The 11,117-nt window shown below is 41.7% G+C and overlaps 1 protein-coding gene across 4 annotated transcripts in view; it reads left to right on the forward strand.

Moving 5' to 3' along the window:
• The window catches only part of zgc:66433 (uncharacterized protein LOC321250 homolog), a 207,884-nt gene that overhangs the window by 191,005 nt on the left and 5,762 nt on the right, over positions 1-11,117 (forward strand). For all 4 annotated transcript variants that reach the window (XM_068047120.1, XM_068047119.1, XM_068047121.1 and 1 more), the window contains one exon: positions 2,676-2,802. In XM_068047120.1, the coding sequence (XP_067903221.1) occupies positions 2,676-2,802 (127 nt within the window). The remainder of the gene's footprint in view (positions 1-2,675; positions 2,803-11,117) is intronic.

An 11,117-nucleotide genomic window follows, 5' to 3' on the forward strand; every position in this document is an offset into this window, starting at 1 on the left:
GAATAGTTGACAATTTGCAACATCTACTCATGCCCCAAAGTGTCAGCATGCAATTTTTATTTGCATTGCCTAGTGATTGATGCGAGTAAGAACATATAGCAGGATACAGTTTTAAGATGAGTGGCAAAAGAACCAGAGGCGACGTGAGCAATTTTTTTTTTACACAGTGAGGTGTTGTGACCTGAAATGCATTGCCTGAAAGGGTGGAGTAACAGATTCAGTGGTATCTTTGAAAAGAGAATTGGATAAATACTTGAAAGGAAACAAATCGCAGGGAAATGGGGAAAGAGCAGGGAGTAGGACTAATTGGATAGCTCTTTCAGAGAACCAGCACAGGGACGATCGGCTGAATGATCTCTTTCAATGATTCTAGGACATTCAGACAGTATTGCAAGAGGCATGACATATCTTTTAAAAGAGAAGGTGGAGTCAGCAATAGAAAAATAAACCAAAAGTGTAAGATGTACATCTTTGGAAAGCCTAGGAAGATTAGTCAATGGCAGAGAGGCTGGAAAGGATGTGAAGTGAGTGCAGGGAAACTGAGCAGAAAGTAGAACCAGTGGGTGAAGATGGTGCGTTAGAGCAGAGAGCTGAGTCATAGGATACAATGAGAGATTCTGAGCAGTATAATTAAACAGGTTTCTATATATGGAGGTCTAATAATTGAACAAATTAGTCTTGCATCATCTTGTCTGTGCTTAATTGTTTTTGCCCATGGATTACTGAACTGAGAAGTATAATGTAATGTAACCACTAATGTCTTCAGGGAAGGAAATCTGACGTCCATACCCAGTCTGACCTACGTGTGACTCCAGACCCACAGCAATGTGATTGACTCTTAACAACCCTCTGAAATAGCCTAGCAAACCACTCAGTCATATCAGAATGTTGCTGAACTCCCTCCCTAACAGCACTGTGGGTGTACCTACACCCCATGATTGCAGCGGTTCTAGAAGGCAGCTCACCACCACCTTCTCAAGGACAATTAGGGATGGACAATAAATGCTGGCCTTGTCAGTGATGCTCGCATTCTATGAACAAATATTAAAAAAGGCAGAAAAATTAGGTGAAAAAGATTTGTACATTTCCAAAATATAAAGAGATTTGATGTAAAAATATGCGTCCAGGTTTGTATGTACGGTCTTTGTGTATATGTATGTATATGCAGGGTGTTTATAAAGTCCTTGGACAACTGAAAACCTCAATAATTGTGGATGTGCATATGATAGATGCAAACAGTAAATGGCATGTGAAAGCATAATTCATAATGTTCCTTTAATTTTGCTGTTAATGCTGTGTTAACGAGGCTGAAACTGATTGAAATAGCGACAGTCGAGGAAAAGGTGAACTGCTAGAAAATCGGCTTGCACCGTGTGTCACAAAAGATAGCGGTTATGTTGAAATCTAGAAATTTGAACTGTATTGGGTTAAAACTTTATGAATTGTGCTTTCATATAGTATTTACATTTTTCTTCTCTATTTGTTTTTAATGTATCACCTTAACTGAATATTATATTTATTTTAAAATAGCTTTCTGTAACAAGCTCAAGCTAAGCTTCTACATTTCATTTGCAATAGTAACTTTTATTGATTCAGTGTATCCCATGCAGTTGATATTTTGTAATTGCAGGTGAATTAAACAACCTGATGTTTTGGTGACACTTATTAGTATTAATTTTTGACGCATTCTGCAAGTCAACAAATTGTTCCAAATCACTGAAAATACCAAGAACCTATTCAGAATCTGCAATGGAACAATCTGCTTATTAATACCTGTGACTACTTCACAGGGTCTGAGATTTTCATCCTAATCTGAAAGACTGAAATATGAACTCAGGATAAATTTAATTTAACCGCAATGGAAATGATATGTAAAGAGAAACACAAGCCATTTAATGTCAAGTTCAGGTAAAAAGTTTGGGCCCCACTTCTTGACCCGAAAATTTAATTAATTCCCACTGAATGCTGTTGTCTGTGTTAAGTTGTTTTTGCCCATGGATAAACTGAGTTGAGAACGATAATGTGATCGGCAGAACAATTGGATGCAAAACATTTGTACATTAACAAAACGTAATGAAATTTAATGTATTAGTATGTGTACAAGTGTGTGAGTGTGTGTGTGTGTGTGTGTGTGTGTGTGTGTGTGTGTGTGTGTGTGTGTGTGTGTGTGTGTGTGTGTGTGTGTGTGTGAGGATGTGCAAGGCAGTTTGAATGATAGATCACATAGGATTACGTAGAATTTTACAGCACAGAAACAGGCCATTCATCCAAAGCTGATGTTTATGCTCCACACAAAGCTCTTCCCACCCTTCGTCACCTAACCCTATTAACATATCTTTCTCGTCCTTCCTCCCTTATATGTTTATCAAGCTTCCTCTTAAATGCTTCTATGCTATTTGCCTCAACTACTTACTGTGGTAACAAGTTTCACATTCTAACCACTTCCTGGGTTCAGAAGTTTCTCCTGAATTCCCTATTGGATATATTATTCACTATATTACATTGATGGCCCCTAGTGTTTGACTCCCCCATAAGAGAAAACATTAGGGATTGGCTTCATTGGAAAAATAGGGCAACTGCTGGTTCATTTCCTGCATTGGCAGTTATTAAAGCAAATAATGTTACAGAATTAATGTGTTGTAGGGCAGTTAACTTTTGTTTCTTCTCTCTTTTAGAAAGCAATGAAGCCTCTATGGGAAAAAACTGGAAATAAGAACCCTTTACCCAGCTTTCAGAGCAAAGAAATGAAAATCAATGTGAAGGAGGAAGGACAACCTCAGACAAAAACTTCACTTGGACTCGGTAAAAAACTTTACACGGAAGTTATCAAAATCAAGTGATATTGTTGTAAATAAGCAGGTGATGGATGTAATAGCCTGTTCTCCAATACCTGAGGACAGGTTTCTTCACAGCACCCCCATCAGGAATTATATGGTTTGATACATTAATGAATGTTTAATGGAGGAGAAATTTCAACTTGTACCCAAATGTGTGACAATCTGTGCCAGCCTGAGGACCAGCACAGGTCTTAGTCTGGCCTAGATTGAACTAAGAATTAATCGCACAGATATAAATTAGTGGGTCTGATCTAACAGTCATTACAGAGATGTGGTTGCAGGGTGACCAAGGTTGGGAATTATTTTTGTATATTCTTTCATGAGATTTGGGTGTCAATGCCCAGGCCAGCATTTATTGCCCATCCCTAATTGGCTTTGAAATGAACGATTTGCTTGGCCATTTCAGAGGGCAGTTTAGAGTCAACCACATTGCTATGGGTCTGGAGTCAAATGTAGGCCACACCAGGTAAGGATAGCAGATATCCTTCCCTGAAGTCCATTCATGAACCAGATGGGTTTTTACAACAATTGATAATAGTTTCATGGCACCATTACTGAGTTGAGTTTTCAATTCCAGATTTTTATTAATTAAATTTAAATTTCACCAGCTACCATCGTGGGATTTGAACTTATGACACCAGGGCATTAATCAGGGGCTCTGGATTGCTAGTCTAGTGACATTACCACTATGCCACCATCTCCCCAGTATTCCAGGATACTTGATGTTTAGAAGAGGCAGGCAAAATGGAAAAGGAGGAGGGGTTTCCCTGATAATAAAGGATGGACTAAAGACAATAAACAAACAGGATCTTAGCTCAGAAAATGAAGATGTAGAATCAGTTTGGGTGGAGCTAGGAAACAACAAGGGGAAGAAAATACAAGTGGGAATAGTTTATAGGCCTCCTAATAGTAACTGTAGTGTTGGACAGGCCATAATTCAGAAAATTAGCATTAACAAGGGCAATACAGTAATCATGGGGGATTTTAATCTTCATATAGACTGGGCAAACCAAATTTGCAGTAAGAGTTGAAGGATGACTTCATGGAATGCATTCAAGGAAGTTTTCTAGATCAGTATGTCAAAGAACCAACTAGGGAACAGGCTATTTTAGATGTAATTTTGTGCAATGAGACATCATTATTTAATAACCTTATAGTAAAGGAATCTCTGGAGAAGACTGATCATATTATGGTAAACTTTTATATTGAGTTTTGAGAGTGATTTGGTTAAGTCCAAAACTCGGGTCTTAAATCTGAACAAAGCAAGCAATGTAGGCATGAGGGGCAAGTTGGCGAAGGTAGATTGGGAAATTTCTTTAAAAGATATGACAGTATATAGGCAATGGCAAGCACTTTTAAAAATTCATAATTTGCAATGATTATTTAATCCTTAAGGACTAAAAACACTGCAGTAAAAGTGGTCCAAGTGTGGTTAACAAGTTAACGATACTATTAGATTAAAGGAAGAGGCTTATAATGTTGTCAAAAAGAGTTGTAAATCTGAGGTTTTGAAGAATTTCAAAATTCAGCAAAGGATGGGCAAGAAATGAATAAAGAGAGAGAAAATAGAATATGAGAGTAAACAAGCTAGAGACGTAAAAAATGGTTGTAAAAGCTTCTATACATACACAGAAGAGATTAACGGGAGTAAATATGGATCCATTAGAGGCAGAGACAGGAGAAATTAAAGTGGGGAATAAGGAAATGGCAGAAACATTAAATGAATACTTTGTATCTGTCTTCATAGCAGGAGACACAAAATAATTCTGGAAATAGAAGGGAAACAAAGGTCATGGACATGAGGAATTTAAGGATATTAGCATTAGTAAAGAAATAGTACTGGAGAAATTAATGAGACTAAAAGCCAATAAATTCACTGGACCCAATGGCCATACCCTAGGGTTTTAAAAGCGGTAACTACAGAGATAAGGGATGCACTGGTTTTGATCTTCCAGAATTCCTGAGATTCTAGAACAGTCCCTGAGGACTGGAAGGTAGGAAACATAACCCCACTATTCAAGAAAGAAGGAAGAGGGAAAATACACAACTGTAGGCTATCAGTAATACGGAAAATGCTAGAATCTATTATTAGGGATGTGATAATCGGGCACTGAGAAACATAATATGATTGAGCAGAGTCAACACAGACTTATGAAAGGGAATAAACAGGTCATGTTCAGGTTGGCAGGCTATAAATAGAGGGGTACCACAAGGATCAGTGCTTGAGCCTTCAGATACTTACAATCTATATCAATAACTTAGATGAAGGGACCAAGTGTAATATATCCAAGTTTGCTAATGATTCAAAGTTGGGTGGGAAAGTAAGCTGTGAGGATGATGCAAATACACTGCAAAGAGATATAGACAGGTTATAGGGACATAGGGAAAAAGGAACGTAGGAGCAGGAGTAGGCCATTCATCCTGTCGAGCCTGCTGCGGCATTCAATTAGATCATGGCTGATCACATACCTCAATGCCACTTTCACATCCCCATATCCCTTGATGTCATTAGTATCCAGATATCTATCGATTTCTGTCTTGAACATGCTTATTGATTGAGCTTTCACAGCCCTCTGGGGTAGAGAATTCCAAAGATTCACCACCCTCTGAGTGAAGAAATTCCTCCTGATCTCAGTCTTAAATGGCCTGCCCCTTATTCTGAGACTATGTCCCCCAGTTTAAGACTCACCAGCCAGAGGAAACATCCCATCCACATCTTCTCTGTCAGAATTTTTAAAGTTTCAGTGAGATCACCTCTCATTCTTCGAAACTCTAGAGAATACAGGCCCAGTTTCCTCAATCTCTCCTCATAGGACAATCCCGCCATGCCAGGGATTAGTCTGGTGAACCTTCGTTGCACTCCCTCTATGGCAAATATATCCTTCCTTAGATAATGGGACCAAAACTGTATACAATACTCCAGGTGCTGTCTCACCAAGGCTCTATACAATTGCAGCAAGACTTCTTTACTCCTCTACTCAAAACCCCTTGCAATGAAGGCCAACATAACATTTGCCTTCCTAATTGCTTGCTGCACGTGCATGCTAGCTTTCAGTGACTCATGAACAAGGATACACAGTCCCTTTGCATATCAACACTTCCCAACATCTCCTCATTACAGAAATACTCTGTCTTTCTGTTTTTTAACCAAAGTGGCTAACTTAACTTGTTCAAATTATATTCCATCTGCTATATTTTTGCCCATTCACTAAGCCTGTCCAAGTCTCCTTGTAGCCTCCTTGCATCTTCCCCACAACGTATATTCCCACCTAGTTTTGTGTCATCAGCAAATTTGGAGATATGACATTTTGTCCCCACATCCAAATCATTTAAATAGATTGTGAACAGCTGTGGCCCCAGCACTGATCCTTGCAGTAACCCACAAGTAACAGCCTGCCATCCTGAGAATGATTCGTTTATTCCTACTCTCTGTTTTCTGTCACTTCACCAATTCTCAATCCATAGCAGTATATTACCCCCAATCCATGTGCTCTAATTTTGTTTATTAACCTCTTGTGTGGGACCTTATCAAAAGCCTTCTAAAAATCCAACCACATCCACGGGTTCTCCTTTATGCTACAAGTAACATACTTAAAGAACTCCCAAATGGTTGTCAAACATGATTTCTCTTTCATAAATCCACGTTGACTGTGCCCAATCATATCATTATTTTCTAAGTGTCTAGTTATCACCTCTAATAGATTCTAATATTTTCCCTACTACTGATGTCAAACTAACATGTCTGTAGTTCCCCGTTTTGTCTCTCCCTCCTTTCTTAAATAGTGGGTTTACATTTGCTACTTTCCAGGTTACAGGAACCTTTCCAGAATCTATAGAATTTTGAAAGTTAACCACCAATGCATCCACTATCTCTTTAGCCACCTCCTTCAACACTCTGGGATGTAGCTCATCTGGTACAGGGGATTTATCAACCTTCAATCCAGTTAGTTTTTTGAGTACTACCTCTTTATTAATACTAATTTCTTTCATTTCCTCATTATCACAAGTCCCTTGGTTCCCTCGTATTTCTGGGAGATTTTCTGTATCTTCCTTCTTGAAGACAGACACAAAGTAATTAAGTGGGCAAGAACATGGCAGATGGAGTATAATGTGGAGAAACCAGATGTTATCCACTTTGGTAGGAAAAATAGAAAAGCAGAAGTTTTTTGAATGGTGAGAGACGAGGAACTGTTTGCAGTCAGAGAAAAATGGGTGACCTTGGATGTGCATCATAGAAAGTTAACATGCAGGTACAGCAAGCAATTAAGAAAGCAAATGGTATGTTAGCTTTTGTTACAAAGGGATTGGAGTATAAACATGCAGAAGTCTTACAGCAATTGTATAGGGTCTTAGTGAGGCCATACCTTGTGTACGATGTGCAGTTTTGGTCTCCTTACCTTAGGGAGGATATACTTGGGTTGGATGGAGTACAAAATAGGTTCACTAGACTGATTCCTGGGATGAGGGGATTATCCTGTGAGGAGAGATTGAGTAGACTAGGCCTGTATTCACTAGTTTAGAAGAATGAGAGGTGATCTCATTGAAACATATAAAGTTCTGAAGCGGCTTTACAGGGTAGATACTGAGAGGATGTTTTCCCTGCATGGGGAGTCTAGAACTAATTGCCACAGCCTTAGAGTAAGGGTTTGGCCATTTAGTATTGACATGAGGAGAAATTTCTCCACTCAAAGGGCTGTGAATCTTTGGAATTCTCTACCCCAGAGAGCTATAGATGCTCAGCTGTTGAGTATATTCAAGACAGAGGTCAATAGATTTTTGGATACTAATGGATATGGGGACAATGCAGGAAGGCAGAGTTGAGGTTGAAGATCAGCCATGAATAGCAGAGCAGATTTGAGGGGCTGAATGGCCTACTCCAGCTCCTATTTCTTCAGTTCTTACGTTGCTATAAATGTCACTGGGGCGCTGCAGGAAGGTGGAATTTTTTGTGGAGCCAGAAAGAGCTGTCCAGCTTCTCCTCGGCTCATAAAAATAAAATCGGGACTTTTCTTGGGACTTTTTTTCCTTCGAGCAGCCTCCAGCTAGTTATCATGAGGATGCTCATGATCTGGAACATATAGACAGGATGCAAGCTCCACTCATATGTAGCTGAATTTTGCATTCAGGGCCCTAACAACTGGCGTAGCATTCTCATTTGCAGATTTAAGGGGCCTAACACCTGTTTGAGGCAGATGCCCTGAGCAACTAAAACCCACTTGGGCCAATAGGGCATCAGGTGCAACCAATCACAATATGAAATTCAGAAGCCCAACATCCATTTTACGGGCAGCAAACAAGTAACGTAAGTAAGTTGAATTTAACCCCCAATGTGTTCATATCAGATTCCTCACCAATATTTTAATAGATGAGGCTGATTGAAGATAGAGGGGAGAGAAATTTAAATTATCAAATGGTTTGAATTAAGTGACTATAAATTAAAAGGGTTGACTGTCTCTCTCTCTCTCTCTCTCTCCTTGCCCATGCTGAAAACTAGAGCTCTGCAATCAAGTCCATACAGTTGGTTTAGTAAAAATGAAAGACTTGCACATTTACAGCACCTTTTATTGAATGGCAGGGCAGGTTCAAGGGGCCAAAAGGTCTACGCCTGCTCCCATTTCTTATGTAAACTTAGGACCTCCCAAAGCACTTTACAGCTTATAAGGTGCTTTTTGAAGTGTAGTCACTGTTGTAATGTAGGAAACACAGCCTCCGATTTGCTTACAGCAAGCTCCCACAAACAGCAGTGTTTTAATGACCAGGTGACATTAATTGAGGGATAATTTCACGAATCGCCTTTAGGGAAGGAAATCTGCTGTCCTTACCCGGTCTGGCCTACATATCACTCCAGACCCACAGCAATGTGGGTGACTCTTACATGCCCTCTGAAACTAGCAAGCCAGTCAGTTGTAATAGACGGCTACGAAGTCAATAAGGAATGAAACCGGATGGACCACCCGGCATCAACCTAGGCACCAGAAACAACAACGGCAAACCCAGCCCTGTCGAACCTGCAAAGTCCTCCTTACTAACATCCGGGGGCTTGTGCCAAAGTTGGGAGAGCTGTTCCACAGACTAGTCAAGCAACAGCCTGACATAGTCATACTCACCGAATCATACCTTACAATGTCGCAGACACAGCCATCACTATCCCTGGGTATGCCCTGTCCCACCGGCAAGACCAGCAGAGGTGGCGGCACTGTGGTATACAGTCAAAAGGGAGTTGCCCTGAGAGTCCTCAACATCAGCTCCAGACGGTGGCAAGGGCGCAGAATATACTCTGGGTGGGGGACTTCAATGTCCATCACCAAGAGTGGCTCGGTAGCACCATTACTGACCGAGCTGGCCAAGAGCTAAAGGACATCGCTGCTAGACTGGGTCTGCGGCAGCTGAGAGGGAACCAATAAGTGGGAAAACATACTTGACATCGTCCTCTCCAATCTGCCTGCCACAGATGCATCTGTCCATGACAGTATTGGTAGGAATCCCGCTTTCACATTGAGGATACCCTCCATCATGTGTGGCACTACCACCGTGCTAAATGGGATAGATTTTGAACAGATCTAGCAATGCAAAACTGGGCATCCATGAGGCGCTGTGGGCCATCAGCAGCAGCAGAATTGTACTCAACCACAATCTGTAACCTCATGGCCCGGCCCCTCCCCCATTCTACCATTACCATCAAGCCTGGGGACCAACCCTCATTCAATGAAGAGTGCAGGAGGGCATGCCAGTAGCAGCACCAGGCATACCTCAAAATGGGGTGTCAACCTGGTGAAGCTACAACCCAGGACTACTTGCATGCTAAACTGCATAAGCAGTATTCGATAGACAGAGCTATGTGATCCCATAACCAACGGATCAGATCTAAGCCCTGCAGTCCTGCCGCATCCAGTTGTGAAAGGTGGTGGACAATTAAATAACTAACTGGAGGAGTTGGCTCCACCAATATCCCCATCCTCAATGATGGGGGAGCCCAGCAGATCTGTGCAAAAGATAAGGCTGAAGCATTTGCAACAATCTTCAGCCAGAAGTGCCGAGTTGATGATCCATCTCGATCTCCTCCTGAAGTACCCAGCATCACATATGCCAGACTTCAGCCAATTCAATTCACTCCAACTGAAGGCACTGGATACTGCAAAGGCTATGGGCCCTGTCAACATTCCGGCAATAATACTGAAGACCTGTGCTCCAGGACTTGCCAAGCTGTTCCAGTACAGCTACAACACTGGCATCTACCCAGCAATGATGAAAATCGCCCAGGTATGTCCTGCACACAAAAAGCAGGTCAAATCCAAACCGGCCGATTACCGCCCCATCAGGCTACTCTCAATCATCAGTAAAGTGATGGAAGGTGTCGTCGACAGTGCTATCAAGCGGCACGCTTAGCAATAACATGCTCACTGATGCTCAGTTTGGGTTCCGCCAGGGCCACTCAGCTCCAGAGCTCATTACAACCTTGGTTCAAACATGGACAAAAGAGCTGAACTCAAGAGGTGAGGTGAGAGTGACTGCCCTTGACATCAAGGCAGCATTTGACCGAGTATGGCATCAAGGAACCCTTGCAAAACTGGGGTCAATAGGAATCAGGGGGAAAACTCTCCACTGGTTGGAGTCATGCCTAGCGCTAAGGAAGATGGTATGGTTGTTGGAGGTCAATCATCTCAGCTCCAGGACAGCACTGCAGAAGTTCCTCAGGGTACTGTCCTAGGCCCAACCATCTTCAGCTGCTTCATCAATGACCTTCCTTCAATCATAAGGTCAGAAGTGGGGATGTTCGCTGATAATTGCACAATGTTCCGCATCATTCACGACTCCTCAGATACTGAAGTAGACCGTGCAGAAATGCAGCAAGACCTGGACAATATCCAGGCTTGGGCTGATAAGTGGCAAGTAACATTCGCGCCACACAAGTGCCAGGCAATGACCATCTTCACCAAGAGAGAATCTAATCATTTCCCCTTGACATTCAATGGCATTACCATCTCTGAATCCCCCACTATCAACATGCTAGGTGTTACCACTGACCAGAAACTGAACTGGAGTAGCCATATAAATACCATGACTACATGAGAATGTTAGAGGCTGAGATTCCTGTGGCAAGTACCTCACCTTCTGACTCCCCAAAGCCTGTCCACCATTTACAAAGGCACAAGTCTGGAGTGTGATGGAATACTCAGCACTTGTCTGGATGGGTGCAGCTCCAACAGCACTCAAGAAGCTCGACACCATCCAGGACAAAGCAGCCCGATTGATTGGCACACCATCCACAAACATTCACTC

Source organism: Heterodontus francisci, chromosome 15, assembly GCF_036365525.1.
Source record: "Heterodontus francisci isolate sHetFra1 chromosome 15, sHetFra1.hap1, whole genome shotgun sequence".
NCBI lineage: Eukaryota > Metazoa > Chordata > Chondrichthyes > Heterodontiformes > Heterodontidae > Heterodontus > Heterodontus francisci.